The following is a 17,193-nucleotide window of genomic DNA, read 5'->3' on the forward strand; positions in this document are numbered from 1 at the left end:
GCAGTGCTGCTGCTGACTGTGCACTTCCTGCCGGCAAATAATGGCAGGTGTTGTCTGCCTGTAACATGTTTAAAAAAAAAGTGAATAAATTTAAATGTTAAATCGTAATGAAATTAACTTTTCATGTTTCAGTCTTCTGTGAAAAGTCAAGAAATTCTCAAACTGGGAATGAGGGGCCATACCCGAAGACAAAATTCATGATGCTTGAGTAGGAAATAGCCAGTTCAAGCTCAACCTTTTGAGTTTTCTCCTCCTTGTCCAGTGTGCAATTGATGTACCATGTTTGGAAACAAGTTTTTATTGGATAATAACTAACAACAGGTGGAATGTGTATTAATTGAAGTAAAGTTTAAAGTTTGTTACATAAGATATCAATAGAGTTTGCTGGTCTTGCCTATCCTTTTGGCTGTAACTTGAAATTTGATCATAATATGAACTTTATTTTTTCATCTTTTCTGAGAAACTTCATTAGATTGTTTATGATCAAATATTAGGTATTCTCTCAAGTAGAAAGGAAAGCAGATATTTTTTGTCATTGTACTTGAAATTCAATTTTAAAAGCATAGGGTAATATTGTGAATTGTCTTGCATTGAAAAGCCATAAACTAAATCTAATCCAGTGACAAGCAATGCAGATAACAGTTTTTTGAAACTTGCCTTCGTATGTATAAATTCTAGGAGCATTGAAGGCATTAAAAGACATTTCTGTGGGCAAATGTAAAAATATTGTGTAATGATTTTTTTGGTTGGAATTTTCATTGTCGCTTGGTAGTACAGACTTCAGCTTTGCTAAAGGGAGACATGTTACCAAAACTTTTTAGCCTACTGTCATCAGGAGAAATGTGAGAATGTCAAATGATCATGATTTCCATCACAGGTTTCCCAAGCTCCCTCATAATTCAAAAAAGCGCAGGGCTTGAACATATTTATCTTGTTTGCAGAGAACAGGTCCCTGCTTTTGAATGAATGGATATCACATCTAGTAAGTGAGCCATGTTATAAACTTGATGATCTTAAATTGATTTAGTGTAGCTACCAGTGCATTCAGGATTGTTGAGCAAATGTTTCCCAATCATGGAATCAGTAGACTTATTTTGGGTTTTGCAACCACGAGCTGGCTGAATATGATATGTGCTCGGCATATTACAAACAACCAAAGGAACATGTTGTTTGATACAATCAGTCAGCCGCCAAGATGTACAGTCCATTACCTGGATGGCACCAGCATGGAAATTCATTTGTGAGATGGGCAGAACGTATTTTTGGATTGGCGACAGCATCCCAATAGTGGAAAATACCACATAATGCATTATGAAATGGTTTGCTGAACTGTTCAAATTTTTCCAGTATTTTGACTTTCCAGGTATTTTGAGATGGATTGGGCGCATTTCGGGTCCATTTGTGAGTTGGCACAGTGTACAGTGACCTGATCAGGATAGCTTTGATATTCTTTGTGTCAATTATTTGATGTAATTTACTGGATTAAAGGATGGGATAAGTGCTTGGGGTGGCACAGTGGTTGGCACTGCTGTCTCTCAGTGCTGGGTCCCAAGTTCAATTCCTAGCTTGAGCCCCTGTCTGTGCAGTGTCTGCACATTCTCCTCGTGTCTGTGTGAATTTCTTCTGGGTATTCCAGTCTTCCTCTTTGTCTGAAAGACATACTGGTTAGATGCATTGGTCGTGCTAAAATCCTCCTCCAGTGTACCCAATGAGGTGCCAGAGTGTGGCGACTAGGAGATTTTCTCATAACTTCATTGAAGATAAAAGGGGGGCGGTTTAGAACGGAGTTGAGGAGGAACTTCTTCACTCAAAGGGTGGTGAATCTCTGGAATTCTCTGCCCGTTGAAGTGGTGGAGGCTGCCTCGCTAAATATTTTTAAGACGCGGCTTGATGGGTTTTTGATAAGAGAGGGGATTAAGGGTTATGGGGAGAGGGCAGGAAAGTGGAACTGAGCAGCGACAGATCAGCCATGATCTTATTGAATGGCGGGGCAGGCTCGAAGGGCTAGATGGCCTACTCCTGCTCCTATTTCTTATGTTCTTATGTAGTGTTAATGTAAACCTACTTGGGACAGTAATAAAATAAATTTGAACTTAAGTTACTAGTTACAGTTTACAGTGAACTTAGATGAAGGGACATATGGTTGCATAATTTTGGTGAATCAAAGGGAATATAATAAGTTGTGAAGGGAATATAAGGAATTTGCAAAGGGATGTAAATGTGTCAAGTAAGTGGCCAAAAAATTGGCAGTTGTGTATAATGCAGGAAAATGTAAACTCCATTTTGGGAGGAAGACTAGAAATGCACTATATTTAAATTGGGAGCGATTGCAGAATTCAACTATACGGAGGGACCTGGTAGTTATCCTGGTTCACAAAGTTGGTATGCAGGTACAGCAAATAATTAGGAAGGCAAAGGCAACGTCGACATTTATTGCAAGGGGAATTAAGTATAAAAGTTTGCTGCAGTTGTACACAATGTTGGTGAAACCCCATCTGGAGCACTGTTTAGTTTGGATTTACTTAGTTGAGAAAGGGCATAATTGTATTATAAGAAAGTTTACAACATTTTCTTTGGTGATCCCTCACTAATGAATATGATTGTCCGTCTAAGGAACTCTTGTGTTACCGGTCATGAATTCTGTGGGTTCTTGCCTGGCTGATGAGCCTCACCCTAGAGCTATATCTTTAACTGCACACTTGTCAGGGGTTTCTGGGAGATGTGTCCAAGGACTGAACCTTAAGTTGCTGGGATTTCTTTCTCAGGCTCTTTTTCTGGGCTTCCTCTTGCCACCAAGTGTCCTCGAATTGTAGTAGCCCTTCAACAGGAGGTTCTCCAAGTAGGTTCCTTCTCAGCAAGGATCTCCCATGGCGTCTGTTACATTTCTTGAGCCAAATAAACTTTCAGGGTTCTTTGGAGCACTTCCTTTATCCCCCTTGTTTGGGAACCTTCCTTGAACTGGGTGAAGATGATTTGCTTTGGCAGCTGGGACTCTGACTTTTTAAGCCCATGGCCGGCCCAGCGCTGTTCATTTTGGATGAGCTTGGCCTCAATTATAGTGCTCTTGGCTTCTTCAAGGACGCTGATGTTAGTACGCCTGTCCTTCCAGATGATGCGGAGAATCTGTCTCGGACAGCATTGATGATACCTCTCCAGGGCCTTTAGATCATGTCTGCATGTAGCCTGAGCCACGAAAGTTGAGGGAGTGACTGCCTCGTACGCTAGGATCTAGGATCAGCATGAGTGTTGCAGTTGTCGAAGACATTCATTCTTTGGCATCCAAAGTTGCTGTTCGTGGTTTGGATATGATGTTGCATCTTTGCATCAATGTCAACTTTAGATGAGAGCTGGCTCTACAGGTAGGGGAAATGATCCACGTTTGGGGAGGGTTTCTCCATTGATCATGATGGAGGGAAAGACCTGATCTTGCTCTGGAGCAGATTAGTAAAGGATGTTAACCATCTTAAGGCTGAGACCAATTCCTTCTATGGAGGTGTCAAGCATGGCTTGGAGATTCTCTTCTGAGAGAATGGAGATGGTAGTGTCATTTGCATACTGTGAAGTTCTGTGAACGATGTCGGTGTTGTTTTTTTCTTGGATTTCAACTGGTTGATTCTTGGATGAGAAGGTTATCTTATGAGGGAACATTGGACACGTTGGGTTCCTACTTGCCCGAGTTTAGAAGAATAAGAGTAATTCTCAATGAAATATGAAGGGACTTGACGGAGTGGATGCTGAGGATATTTCCCTTTATGCGAGAGACGAGAGCTAGAGGATACAGTTTACAAACACGATGTCCCCCATTTTAAGACTGAGATGAGAGATTTTTTTCTCTCAAAATTACCTGGAGCCAGGGAACTTGTAGGTCCTCGTTGCTTTCTCCATCGCAAAGTTTTGGCCAGTTGGAGTCAACTTGCCAATCAATCTGCACCTTTTTCTCCTGTGGTAGAAATTGAGACCCCCTGAAATTTGGCATTCTCATAGTTCTCGAGTGCAAGATAAAAAGATTCAACAACGTGTCTCTTTTTGGCAATATTCAATTTTCACATTCTGTTTAGCACCTTATGTTGGATAAATTTTGGTCACTTAAGGGCAGAATACTTCAAAGGCATTTTGAGTGATTTTTTTTTTTAATATTGGCAAATTCTCTTGTCTGAGTCAGGATTTCAGGCCATCCAAAATTCTGCTGTTCAAGTCTTAACTCTCAACAGGTCTTGTTCACCTATGACCATCTACATTGGTTTCTAAAATCTCATCCCTCATTTCAGATCTCTCTAAAACCTGATCCTTCCAATCCCTGAAATTTCTAGCCTTCCAACCCTGTTTCTGCACCCTTCTAATTATGTGTTCCTAATTTTAATCACTCCATTATTGGTGACGGTTGAACCAAAGTCATAAGCTGTGCAATTCCCTCCCAAAATCTCTGCACCTCTTCCCCTCGCCTGCTACTTTGACTTATCTTTTGGTCATTTTCTTCTCTATTGTTGGATGTGGGCATCACTGGCAAGGTTAGCATTTGTTGCCCATCCCAAATTATCCCCAAGAAGATGGTGGTGAACTACTTTGCTGAATCATTTGAAGTCCCTGTGGTGCACGTACACCCATAGTGCCACTGGGGAAGAAGTTTCAGGAGTTTGATGCTGTGACAGTAAGGGAACAGCAATATGTTTCCAAATCATTGGGAGGGGAGCTTCCAAATGGTAGACTTCTTATGCATCCTTGCCCTAGCTGGGGGAAGTCACAGATTTGGAAGATGTTGTCAAAAAAAGCCTTGAGTTTCTCCAGTACATCGTATAGATGGTATATACGTTTGCACTGTGTATCAGTGGCAGATGAGATGCCAATCAAGTGGGCTGTTTTGTCGTGGTTGGTATCAAGTTTCTTGAGAGTTGCACTCATCTAGGCAAGTGAAGCGTATCCCATCACACTTCTGACCTGCGCCTTGTAGATGGTGGACAGAATTTAGGGACTCAGGTTACTTGGAATTCCCAGCCACAGTTCTGCTCTTGTAGGCAGTGTTTATGTGGCTGACCCAGTTCAGTGTGTAGTTAAAGGTGAATCTCAGGATGTTGCCAGTTGGGATTCTTTAGATTGTCCCTCAGTCACTGCCTGTCTGGTATTTGTGTGGGATGAATATGCCCTAATTTCACTATTCATGTCCCCTTCAAAACTTGATATTATTTCGTAATGTTCATGTGAAGTACCTGATTTTACTATGTTGAAGATATATCAATGCAAGTTATTGTAGCTTAATGAATCATTACAAGTTTCTTGTTTGTTGCTTTCTGCCACTTGCCTATTCCTTGTCTCTACTGGCTGAAAATCAGCCAGAAATCAATAGTGTGATATATAGGTTTGCAATACATAACTGAAAATGATGGCAGGATGTGTACAGGAAATGTATGCTACAAGCAAGGCATTTTTGCAAGTTTGAGTGTTATTGTCAAATATCATGCACCAACTTGGTACGTAAACATTTGCCTACAGTTAAAACAAACCACTCCTTGTAAGCTGTATCAGGACAGAAAAATATAGTTAACATTGTTAAATTCTTAGATTGCTTGTTATTGGAATTTCTTTATTATACTATGCCTTAAATCTTTATGCCTAGATTTAAATGTTATTGTGTTCAAGAACAGAGGAAAATTTGATTTTCTATCAAGATAAGCCTTAGTTGAATGACTCAAAGTAAAATGTAATATGCAGCAGATGACAGTGCTGAGACCTGACCTCATCCATTTCCATCATTGAATGTCATTGCACATGAAGTGCAGGCATCACGGTTGGCTTGCAATAGCCTTTTCTAAATCACGATTATAGTCCAGTGCTAACAAGATCTGAATTGTTTTGTAACTTAATATATTTTTTGTACTTTTTTAAAAACAATGGAATAGATAAAACTAGCTCTGACGCAGTCATCTCAATGTTGGCTCTATTCTCTCTCTGGTGCTGAGATTTTCCAGCATTTTGTTTTTGTTTCAGATTCTAGCATCTGCATTTTGCTTTTAGAATAGATAAAACTGTTGTGCCTACTCATTGTGGGTTGCAGAATATGCCTTGTATTTAGCATATTTCCTTTTTGGCATTTCTTCTACTGAGCTGCAAATCGAGAACCAGAATAAGTGATGGGCTCGTCTAGTTTGATCCATCCCACATTTCATAGTCCTATCATTTTCAAAGATTTGGAGGTTCAAATCAAGGTAATTCAGTGCTGAAATCCTCTATTTTATAATCTCGTTCATGCTGTTTTTGATGCATAGAGAAACATGTACTTAAAGCGGCATGATCCTTTCCAAGTCCTGGAATAGTCTTTTCTGGGTTATGTTTCACTCTACTGGAAATACTGATGGAATGAAATTGAATATATGGGGCAATTTATAGGAGATTGAAAACCTAAACATTTAAGCAACCTGGAGAAAACTGGACATCGAGACTCAGTCAAAAAATCTGGACTGTCCCAGCCAAACAAGACATCTGGTCACCCTTGGATATCACTGAGAACCCACTGGGGCGATTCTCCCATCATGACCCGCGGGTCGGGCTGGGAGATGCATGTCATCAGCCTTTTTCCGGGATTTGTGCATGCGCCGAGAACACATGCGCATCTCCCAGAGCCAGAGAACAGTCAGAGTCCAGACCACTCTGGAAAGTGGCAGGAGGACAGGTAAGTCATTTGAATCTTTTTTAATGTAATTTAAATATGTTTTGCATTTCATTATTGGGAACTTGCCAGCCCTCATTTGGATCTCCCACCCCGCCAGAAAGTACTTCATTCTGGGGTTTAGAGTAGCTCCCCACATTCCTGTTGGAACGAAGGGGGGCAATTGGAGGCCCCCCAGATGGTTAGGTGGTGGAGGGTGATGCCCCCTGGGCATGGCCACCCTGGCAGTGCCAGCCTGTGCCCAAGGGGCAAAGTGTCTATGCCCAGGGGCACCTTGGCACTGTCCATCAGGCAGTGTCAAGGGGCAGGGCCAAAACTTGGTATAACGTGGGGCATGAGGTGAGGTGCACAATCTGCCTCCACGCTGGTCCCCCCTTTACCAAGGCCCGAAAATGGCTGTAATTGGTACCATGCCTGAAACAGGCGTGATGGCCATTAAATGCATTTGCATGCATTTAAATTGACTTAATGGGCTGCATACCCAACCTTGCTGGCACTTTCCCCTTTACTGCTGCGTTTGCCCATCCAGAATCGGCATGAAACAGACATGCTTCACAAGTCTAATTCAGGCGCTTCATTTAGTGAGGAGGCAAGTGCAAAGCATCGGAGGGCTCTCTGCTTGAGATCAAGGCAGGGGATGGAGTTGGGTCTGATGGAGCTCTGCTGAGATCAGAGGGGCAAGGGCTGGGGTCCGCTGCCACTCTGCCTGAGATCGGACTGGGGGGAGGGGCCCATTTGGTGTGGGCAGCAGAGAGGTTGGGAGGATAAGGGGGTCAGTGGTGTTGGGGCAATGCCTGTGGGGGCCAGGAGGAGACATTATTTGGCCCAGGAGCAACGGTGGCAGGGGAGCAGCGTTCTGTCATTTTTCTCTGCGCGTCCGCAGTTTGAGGTGCCGATTGAAGTTGCAGAATTTCAGATGCCTTAAGCCCCGCCCAGCACGATTCGAGTTCGCTGATATTGTTCCAGACAGTGATTATGCGGGTGCTTGAAAATGGGTCCAAAAATTGGATGTGAAACACTCCCAGTTTCGTGTCCGCTCAGCACTTAGAATCAAAATGATAAAATAGGGCCCAATGTTTACAAAAAACCATGTGGTAAAAAAGCAGATAGACAACATCACCTCTGGTATTGCGACTAAAGATTTGTTGCTAGAATTGTAAGTGTATTCATCCATTTACAGTTGCAAGAAAAACAGATTTTTATGTTCAGCCCTTGATTAAAAATGCAGCACCTGGGCAAGGCTTCACTGGCAAAACTGTAATTTTACAGGTTATGTTTGTAAAGTTTGGAATACACTGACTTTCAGCTACAACTGTGACTGATTTAGAAACTTCTGCACTGTGCATTTTTGTCGATTCTTTTGAGTCAAACTTTTTATGCAAAAGAAGGAAAACGCAGCAACTTATGACTTGATCAACAAAAGAAAATCTTGTTTATTTTTTAAAAGTAGTTTTTCTTCTAGAATTTTTATAGCATTTTACAAAATAGTGGATGTCTGGAATTCGTTACCTGGAATAATGGTGGCGGCAGAGACCATAAACTCTTTTTGAAAGTACCGGGATCTGCCCCTTAAGTGCTATAAGCTACAAGGTTATGGGCCTGATGCAAGAAGATGGGAATAGAAGAAGCACCTGGGTGTTCCTGGGCAGGCATGGACAAGATGGGCCGAATGCCTATTGCACCATAAGTTTTCTATGGCTCTATGAAGAGTAAGAAATTTAAGGAAATGAAGTTGACGCATTCAGATCAACTTGATTTTTGTTGCTTCCTGCTTTGTAGAAATTCTCACCTTATTGTAACCTGTGAAGTAGCCCTGAGCATTTAAGTGGGTTTGTTTATCTGATGACAAGTTTGTGACTTTGGAGTTTGTAAATCACTGGTTGGAAGGAAACATTTAATAGTGCTCAATGATTAATCATTATCAATATTCTCACCAAATTTGTTTGACATGTCAGTTGGCAGAAGTTTCTGTTTTACAACTGTTTTATCTCATTAATCCAGACTCTTCGTTGAGAGCATAACAAATTGAAACAGGAGTAGACCATGTAGCCCCTCGAACCTACTGCAGTATTCACTATGATAGTATGATCATGTTTGTTGGTCTTGCAGCTCAAGTCCATCCTGCCTGCTTCCCATATCCCTTGATTCTCTGCTGTTTATCTCACCCTTAAATATGTTCAATGCTGGAGCATCATGGAGCAAGATTGCATTAAAAGGAGGAAATTCTTATAGCCAAGGATGTGATTCTTAGTCATAAGAGCAAGCTTTTAAGTTGTATCTCAGTTGTTTTGTAGCTGCTCATATGCTGAAGTACAGTTTTGTGTATACTGATGTATATTTTCATTGATGTTTACAACCCCTCAAGTCTAAGTAGTTAGTAAGATGATACATTGGTGTAAACTGAAAGATGTGGGAATAATTTTTTCTTTGTCACAAGGGTGATAGTGGATTGCTTTGACCTCTTAACTCCCCATTTCATTCCATTGATTTAAGTGGAATAAAAAATTGGATTGGTTCTATAGTGGGATGAGTGATTCAGTATGTTAACATGCAGGTGATGAAAGTGATCTTTTTTAGTAATTGCCATTAAATATGCTAATTTAAAGTCGTCAACATTTAAACTTTTTTTTGCATTTTCAGTGGATGAGTACATTTCAATAGCCAAAGAGAAGCATGGCTACAACATGGAACAGGTAATAAAATTTAGACTTGAGTTGAGTCTGACTAATCTGCTGATCACCAAACTTTCCTTGCTGCCCTCATGTTAACTGACATTGAATATGGCTACCTTCCTCTGATGCTGACCCCTCTGTTTGGAAACTGTCATCACATCCTTGCCCATGAAAAACCCATTTTCAACTTCATCTGACTTACTGTGTCATCTTCAATTTCCCTTCCTTTTTGTTGAATATGCTCCATTAGAATTTCTCCAATCAGGCTTGCATCCCTGCCACAGCACTAGATTGAACATAAACGCATGTTCTCCGACCATAGTGTGATCCCTACTTGATCTCGCAGCATTGTTTAATTTGGAAGACCATTACATCCTTCTCCAGCTCTCCTCTGTTCTCCCGTTCAGTGGAATGCTCTAACTCAATTTTATTTTTACCTATCTGCTTATAGGCAGAATAACTGCAAGGATTATTTGCTGTCCCTGCACTATTATCTGGAGATCTGTCAATAATCGGATCCTTTTTTGTCCTCTGCGTACTCCCGTTGCTGATTTCATCTGCAGACGTGGAAGCAACTTGTGTTGACAGCATTCAGTCTATTTCTCCACTGCCTCTTTGTTGTCAGACTGCTTGTCAAACATCTGCAGTTTCTTCCAACTTAGTATTGGAAAGGCTGAAGTCATTGGGTGGGATTTTCCAGTCATGTCTATCCTGTGATCGGAAATTACTGCCCGAGGTAAACTAACTTTTTAGCTGTCTGTCGAGTTCTCTGTCCTGCCTGTGATGATTCCATATGGGAAAATTTTGGCCATCATCTTTTGCCCATATCAAAGCCCTTTACTCTAGCCACCAAATGCATCCCTGTCCCAAGAGCCTCAAAGGTAAAATTATTGCCTAATGATTTCATTGTGACACCACCCTATGTTTTTCACTCCTTCCAGCTTTATGACTAATTTATTCCAAAATTGTCTGTACCCATGACTCTGACCATGTGTTTCCTGCCATCGAGATTCCCTTCTTAAACGTCTGTACATTCCTCTCCCCCTCCAATCCTCCTCAAAACCTGTTGCATTTGACCAAGCTTTTATTTTCACCACCTTTTGTTTGGCATTCTTTTGATTATGCCCATGTGAAGCATCTTGAAAAAGAGGTGCTATATAAATACAGTCAGTTATTTCATAAGTCATCACTGTGATGGAATACTCTCCACTTAAGCATCACTAAAGAAACTCAGTGCCACCCAGAACAAAGCAGTCCACTTAATCGGCTGTCCAACCACCAAGTCATGCATTTATTCCCTTCACTATCGACATGCAATTGCAACAATGTGAATTACATACAAGATGTTTTGCAGCAACATTCCAAGGCTGCTTTGTTGGCACCTTCCAAACCCACAACCTGTAACACCTAGAAGGACAAGGGCAAAAACACTACCATCTGTAAGTTCCCGCCCAAGCCACACATCATCCTGACTTGGAACCATATCACCGTTGATGTCACAGGCTCAAAATCCTGGAACTTCTTTCCCAGCATGAGTACCTACACTGCATGAAGTACAGTGGTTCATGAAGGCGGCTCAGCACCAACTTCTCAAGGGCAATTTGGGATGGGCAGTAAATGCTGGCCTTGCCGTTGATGCTCACATCCCATAAAAAAATAATCTCGGCTTCTAGTGTTCTCCCATAATTGAAGCCTGTCACCCTAGCATAATTTTTATTTAATCTTTTCTGCATCCTGTATGCTCTTCAGTTCCTTGCTATTGCAAACTGAGTTAGACAAATCACTGTCTAACCAGTAATTTCAGAAGTTTGGATGCCTGCCTCTCCTCTAGCATAGCTTCCATTTCATATATTTGTGATTATAGAGTTTGTGTTTATTTTTATGACTACCTCAACATTTTAGAATGTGCCCTACTAGCTGCTTTTTCCACCTAAGTTCTGCCAACTTTTTTAGCACTAATTCTGTTTCTATAATTATCTAATCCAATGTCTCATTTTTGTGTATGCTATCATAGGCAATTCACTATCTCCATTATCCTTGACTATGTACTATTTTTGGTCTCTGTTTACACTACCATTTCTCTAACTAACTAGTTTTAGTCTTCTGGCATTCCCTTTTGTGTTTGCTGCCCTTTTTGTGCTAATTTTAATTTCTGTAGCAGTTCTAAGACATTTTAGCAGCCACTCCTTTAATTCTTGTGACAGTATGCCCCACAATCTGGTTACTCCCATTCCTGCTGAATTTATTTTTCTCCAGTCTTGTTTTTGTATCGACATTTCAATTTTTATATCAAACCTTATTTTTCTTGCATGTAGGACAGGCCCACTTTCAACAATGAAAAATTTTAAAAAACAGTGCCCCTTTTCAATACTTTGCTGCTTATTGACTCCATGCTGTATAAGGTCAGATCTCATTTTGCCTACACTTTTGTTCAGGAGCAATAACTTATGGGGGCGGGATTTTACGGCCTCACTTGACTTGAGACCAGATCCCGTCGGAGGTCAACGGACATTTGTTGTCCACCCTTTGGTTGTTCCGTCTCCATGGTGGGCAGGGGGAAGAATTCCAGCAATGCTGTACTTCACCCCTGTTTAAAGTGGTATATTTTCATTTCTATCCGAATAGAAAATGTTCTGAATTTCTTGAAGTTAGTAATCCATTATTATGAGGCCAGTATTTAGTGCCCTTCAAGCTGCCATCTTGAATCACTGCAGTCTGTTATTGTGGTTTTGATGCAACAGAGTTGCTTGTTGGGCCATTTCAGAGGGCAGTTAGAATTGACCATTTTGCTGTGAGACTGAAGTTACAAATAGGCTAGATTGGGTAAGGGCAGCATGTCTCCTTCCCTAAATCTGTTGGATTTTTTGGATAATCAGGTAGCGATTACTGATGGTAGCTTTCTATTCCAGATTGTTTAATTAACCAAATTTAAATTTCCCTTTTGGTGTGATGGGATTGAAGTTCATATCCAGAGTTCTTGTTATAGACCATTGGATCAGTTGTCCACCAATCTAACCACTTCTCTACCATGCCTGACAGGTTTTGCTATCCCATAACAGAGCAATTTTTGTTTGATTCAGGGTTACTGCTTAGTCCACTTCTCCTTCAAGCTCTGACTCCATCCCACCACCGCCGCCCCCCCCCCCCCGGCCCAAATAATTGATAATAATGTCTTTGTTTGCATGGAGACAACTGCGCGAGGAGAGGAGTTCATGCCTCTTGCTGCCAAACAGCATTCTGAGAGTGAAGCATTTGAAAGTGAATTTTGAGTATTGAAGAATTGCTTGACTGTTACTTCCTCCTCACCACAAAATGAGTAAGCCATTTGAATTGTTTTGGGCCTGAGTCTAAAATTTGCAAGTACCTCAAGAAAAAACAACATTTTGTTAAAATGGCAGCTTGCAGCAGTACATATCAGAAGAATGATCAGTCTTACTAGAGCACCACCATTGGCAAGAAGATGTAAGATATGGCATAGCATGTTTACTTGGACAGTTTTCATCCACGATATGGGTACAAAAGTTTAGAGTAGAAATATAAAAAGGACAGAATATGTAGCTTTTAAAATGGACACGGAATTAAATCTGTGCAAGATGGTCTGATCTTGAACCCCTCCTTGCCTGAAAGACTAAGGATTGCGTTGTGGTTCAACAAGTGCCTGTAATCCTTTCTTTCTCTTCCCCATCCCATCTCCACCCTGGCCAAAACATTGGATATTTAGTATATCATGTCTGTGGAGAATAAACTTCAAAGAGCAAAACCATTCCAGAAATTCACTTTGTAAATCTTACTGCCTTAACTCCGAACCTTCCTGCACCCCATTCCACTTTGTCCAATAAAGCAGCATTGAAAGTGGTGATGAGGTTGGGCAGAGATGTTTTGGGCTGCAGACTACTTTTTGGCAATGTTAATTCTATTGTGATTGGCTTTAATGTACTTCTGTACATGGCATGTGGAGCAATTTTTATTTCCCTGTTGTTGAGATGCTATAACACAGTAAAAAGTCTGACAACACCAGGTTTTAGTCCGACCGATTTATTTGATAATACTCACAAGCTTTCGAGGGGACCCTCGAAAGCTTGTGAGTATTATCAAATAAATCGGTTGGACTAAAACCTGGTGTTGTCAGACTTTTTACTGTGTTTACGCCAGTCCAACGCCGGCATTCCCACATCGTTGAGATGCTATGCCAGCATATAGGAACATCAGAGTTGCAAATATTTTCATGTACCCTTTTTGAATGGGAGAACTGTTTATTTTCTGTTGTTTTCTTTGTGCTAAATATGATCACTTGCTTCATTCTTATATGCAAAGTACAGCTTCAAATTAGTCTAATGCTGTGGATTAGATTTCCTGATCGTCTGATTAAGTACTATTGGATAACACTTATGGAATACAAACAAGATTGTGTCTAGAAACTTGAAATGCAGCTAAACGTTAAAAATGACTCTGCAGTTGGCAAAATATAGAGCTTAGTTATGTCATAGCTGTGAGTGTACTTGATTATTGCAGAGGGACAATGTAATAGTATGATGCCAGGTTATACATCAATGTCCAAAGCTTATAGAACATGAAGTTTGTTTTAAGCAAAATGTCTGTAACCTAGCTAATTGGTGGCAAAGAAAAAGCATTTTGTGCATTTAGGGAAGTTTTGGTAGAGATTGTGTGGTTGACTTAGCCCTAAGTAGTTTCTAAAGGATAACTAGTCAGGATCACTCCTAGCTAGCTTCCGATTGTGTCATACCTTACTAAATGGTCCTATTTCAAAATAACACATGAAACTACAAGATTTTCGTTTAATAAATACATCATGCAATGCAATATGACTTGTAAAGAGATTGAAGCAGCTGCTTTGAAGGTGGCAAAACTTGTTTACATTAAATTTGCTAGTCCCAGTTTCATGGCAAGTGTTAGAACCACTCTTTATTCTGCCCGCTGTCTCCCATTCTGAACATGAGTGTGTTCTCATTTAAATGAGTCTGTCTGAATAGACAGTAGGTGCTTTCTCAACTAGTGAGCTGACCAGCCAGCTGTAACTAGCTGTGACATTAGTATACCTTTAAGAAAATTTTTAAAAAGTATGATTTCTACAGCTCTCAGCTTCAGTGATGTCATTGTTGCCAACTTGACTGGAAATGTCCTTTTATTGCTATTTAAGTGGCTTGAATGGGGTTGTTTGTGTTTACTCTGGGATTAGTTTTACAATCCTACATTGTTAGCAGGATGGTCATTATTTTTGGACAGTTTTTCATTTTCGGTTTGGAGCTGCAGGCTTGAGTTTTAGTTTTAGAAGGGACAACAAGCTTAAAAAGAAGTGCTTTCCTTCTTTCCCTGTGGTTTTGGAAATTCTGTTGGTTAGGTAAAAGAGAAGCCTTGCTTCCTTTTTTTTTGGAAATTCTATTGTTTTCCTGAAGGATGAAAATCTGCTGTTATTTGAGGGGGGGGGGGGGTGTAGCGTTTAGACCAGAATGTCTCGAGTGTTTTGGAAAGCTGTCTTGTCTTCAAATTGCTCAGTGAATCCAGAGAACTGCAGACCTCAACCAAAGGACTCAATTTACATTATCACGTGAGCAGTAGACTTTGCTGTATTCCACCTGTTTAAAGGGTTTTGCCTATGGCAAGGGTTGTTTATGGAGATTAGTTTGATTGGAACACATTAGATATCTTTGTTAAAGATTATACATTATGTTAGTTTTGTTTCTTGTTTGTAATTGATAAAAGTTCTTGCTAATTTTCTTACTATACGTGTTGACTACATTCTGAAATAAATGTTGTTTGATAAAAGCTCCCTAGTGGGTCATTTGAATTATATCTGAAGGGAAGCCTATCATGCTTATCTTAGCCAAATTCAAAATGCAAAGCTTATGATTCAGACAGGCTTTAGCAACCACTTGAATTTCTAACCTGAGCTACAACAAGCTGACAGTGATTAGATGTAGGTTATGAAAGAAAAACTTGTATTATATAGCATTTGTCGTCATCACATGAAATCCCAAAGTGCTTTTAACATCAATGATATCAGAAATAATGTAGGGAATGAGGCAGATGATTTAATCACAGCAAGGTCCCACAAACAGCAATATGGTGATGACAGGATAATTTGTTTTTACTGAGGTCATTGGAAGGATACATTGACCTTTGAAATTTTATATTCGGTTGAGCAGAAAAGCTGGGCTCAGTTTAGCCACTTGTGCAAAAGACGGGATAGCAATCTCTTAGTACTGCACTATAGTGTTAGCTTTTAATTTTTATGCTGGAGTGGGACTTGAACTCACAACTTTCTGACTCAGGAGGAAGTGCTGCCAGCTGGGCAATGACTGACATGGGAATTTTTTTCTAATTTAAAATTACAATTGAGTGAGTAGCCCAGTTATAAATAAGAATCTTTATTATAAATGAAAAATACTCGTGACCCAAAAAGGTACCATAGACTGTCATCATGTTTTACTAATGAATGGCCAAACTGAGTCACTATTCGTGCAGGTCTACAATTGAGTGACAATTTCAGATTCTATTTTGCCACCTGTCTGCCATCTTAGGATTTTGTTCCAGTCCCCTCTCTTGCTTCAAAGTACAATGCATTTAATTTTAATATGTTGTGGATTCTATTTGTACTCATTAAATTAATTTTCCGTAGGCTTTAGGTATGCTGTTTTGGCACAAACACAATATTGAAAAGTCCTTGTCTGACCTTCCGAACTTCACACCATTTCCAGATGAGTGGACTGTGGAGGACCGGGTCCTCTTTGAACAAGCATTTAGTTTCCATGGGAAAACCTTCCACAGAATTCAGCAAATGGTAGGAAGAAATTAATTGATCTAGCATTCAGTTTATTAAAAACTAAATTTATGACAATTATTATAAGTTGCATTAAAAAATTATATTTAGTTATGTCTGTGTGCAGAGTATGTATATTTGTCTGTGATTGCTGGAACTTAGTGGCCATATAATGCTAAATATAAATGATTTGAACATTGATATAGTTCAGCCTTTTGTGCATATTTTCCTCATCCTTTTGTATGATGTACCTTTCCTATCTGAGAGACTGAGCTTGAGACAAGCAGACACAGTTTAGTGGAACAAGAACAGAAAAGACCAGCATTTTCAAAGCAAGCATCGTCAGAACAAATGTTATGGAAGCAGAAAAAACTGGGAGAATGAACTGGAGTCCTTATAGGAACTAGGATGTGAGGAGCTGTTGTTGAGGTAGTTGAGTCGGTGCGTTTGTAATGAATATTGATAGTCAGCTAATCACCAGTAATGGAGACAGATCAAGGAAGGGAAGCATCAGTGATGGACCATGCAAAGATGAGAGAGGAGTGGAAATTGGAAGCAAAATTGATCATTTTTTCCAGGTCCAGATGAGAACATGAAGTGGCACCATTACAGTCATCAGTGTAATGGAAAAAGAGTTACAGGAGCACATCTGAGTAGGATTGGAATCCACAAATAAATGATCATAACTGAGAATGCTGAAATTTTGATGCTCAAACTGAATGGTGGAGCAGGCTCAGCTCAAAAGGCTAAATGGCTTACTCCTTCTATTTTCTGTTTTTATGCTTCTACCCAAATTATTTAAAGGTAGTACCCATGTTGGGATAGCAACAACCATATGATACACTCATACAAAAGGCTATCATTTTTATATATGAACATATATATAAAAATATATGTTATCGATAGACGATTTGACAGTAGTAGTCAGATGCTTAACTTATGTGCAACATTCAGCCAATGTCATTGGAGAAAAATTTTGTTAGCCCTCCACTCAAGTGCAGGAGTACCAGGATTAATTGCAATACTCATATTGCTGCCCTGGTTGAAATCAGCTAAATTGGCACAATCTGGGGATTGTACCT

General features: G+C 40.2%; 1 protein-coding gene across 3 annotated transcripts in view; it reads left to right on the top strand.

Annotated features, from left to right (window-relative positions):
- rcor1 (REST corepressor 1) overlaps positions 1-17,193 on the top strand; it is a 120,385-nt gene that overhangs the window by 76,905 nt on the left and 26,287 nt on the right. For all 3 annotated transcript variants that reach the window (XM_080202541.1, XM_080202542.1, XM_080202540.1), the window contains exons 4-5: positions 9,302-9,354; positions 15,971-16,132. In XM_080202541.1, coding sequence (XP_080058667.1) covers positions 9,302-9,354; positions 15,971-16,132 — 215 coding nt within the window. The remainder of the gene's footprint in view (positions 1-9,301; positions 9,355-15,970; positions 16,133-17,193) is intronic.

Source organism: Carcharhinus amblyrhynchos, chromosome 14, assembly GCF_965287045.1.
Source record: "Carcharhinus amblyrhynchos chromosome 14, sCarAmb.v2.hapA, whole genome shotgun sequence".
NCBI classification, from domain to species: domain Eukaryota; kingdom Metazoa; phylum Chordata; class Chondrichthyes; order Carcharhiniformes; family Carcharhinidae; genus Carcharhinus; species Carcharhinus amblyrhynchos.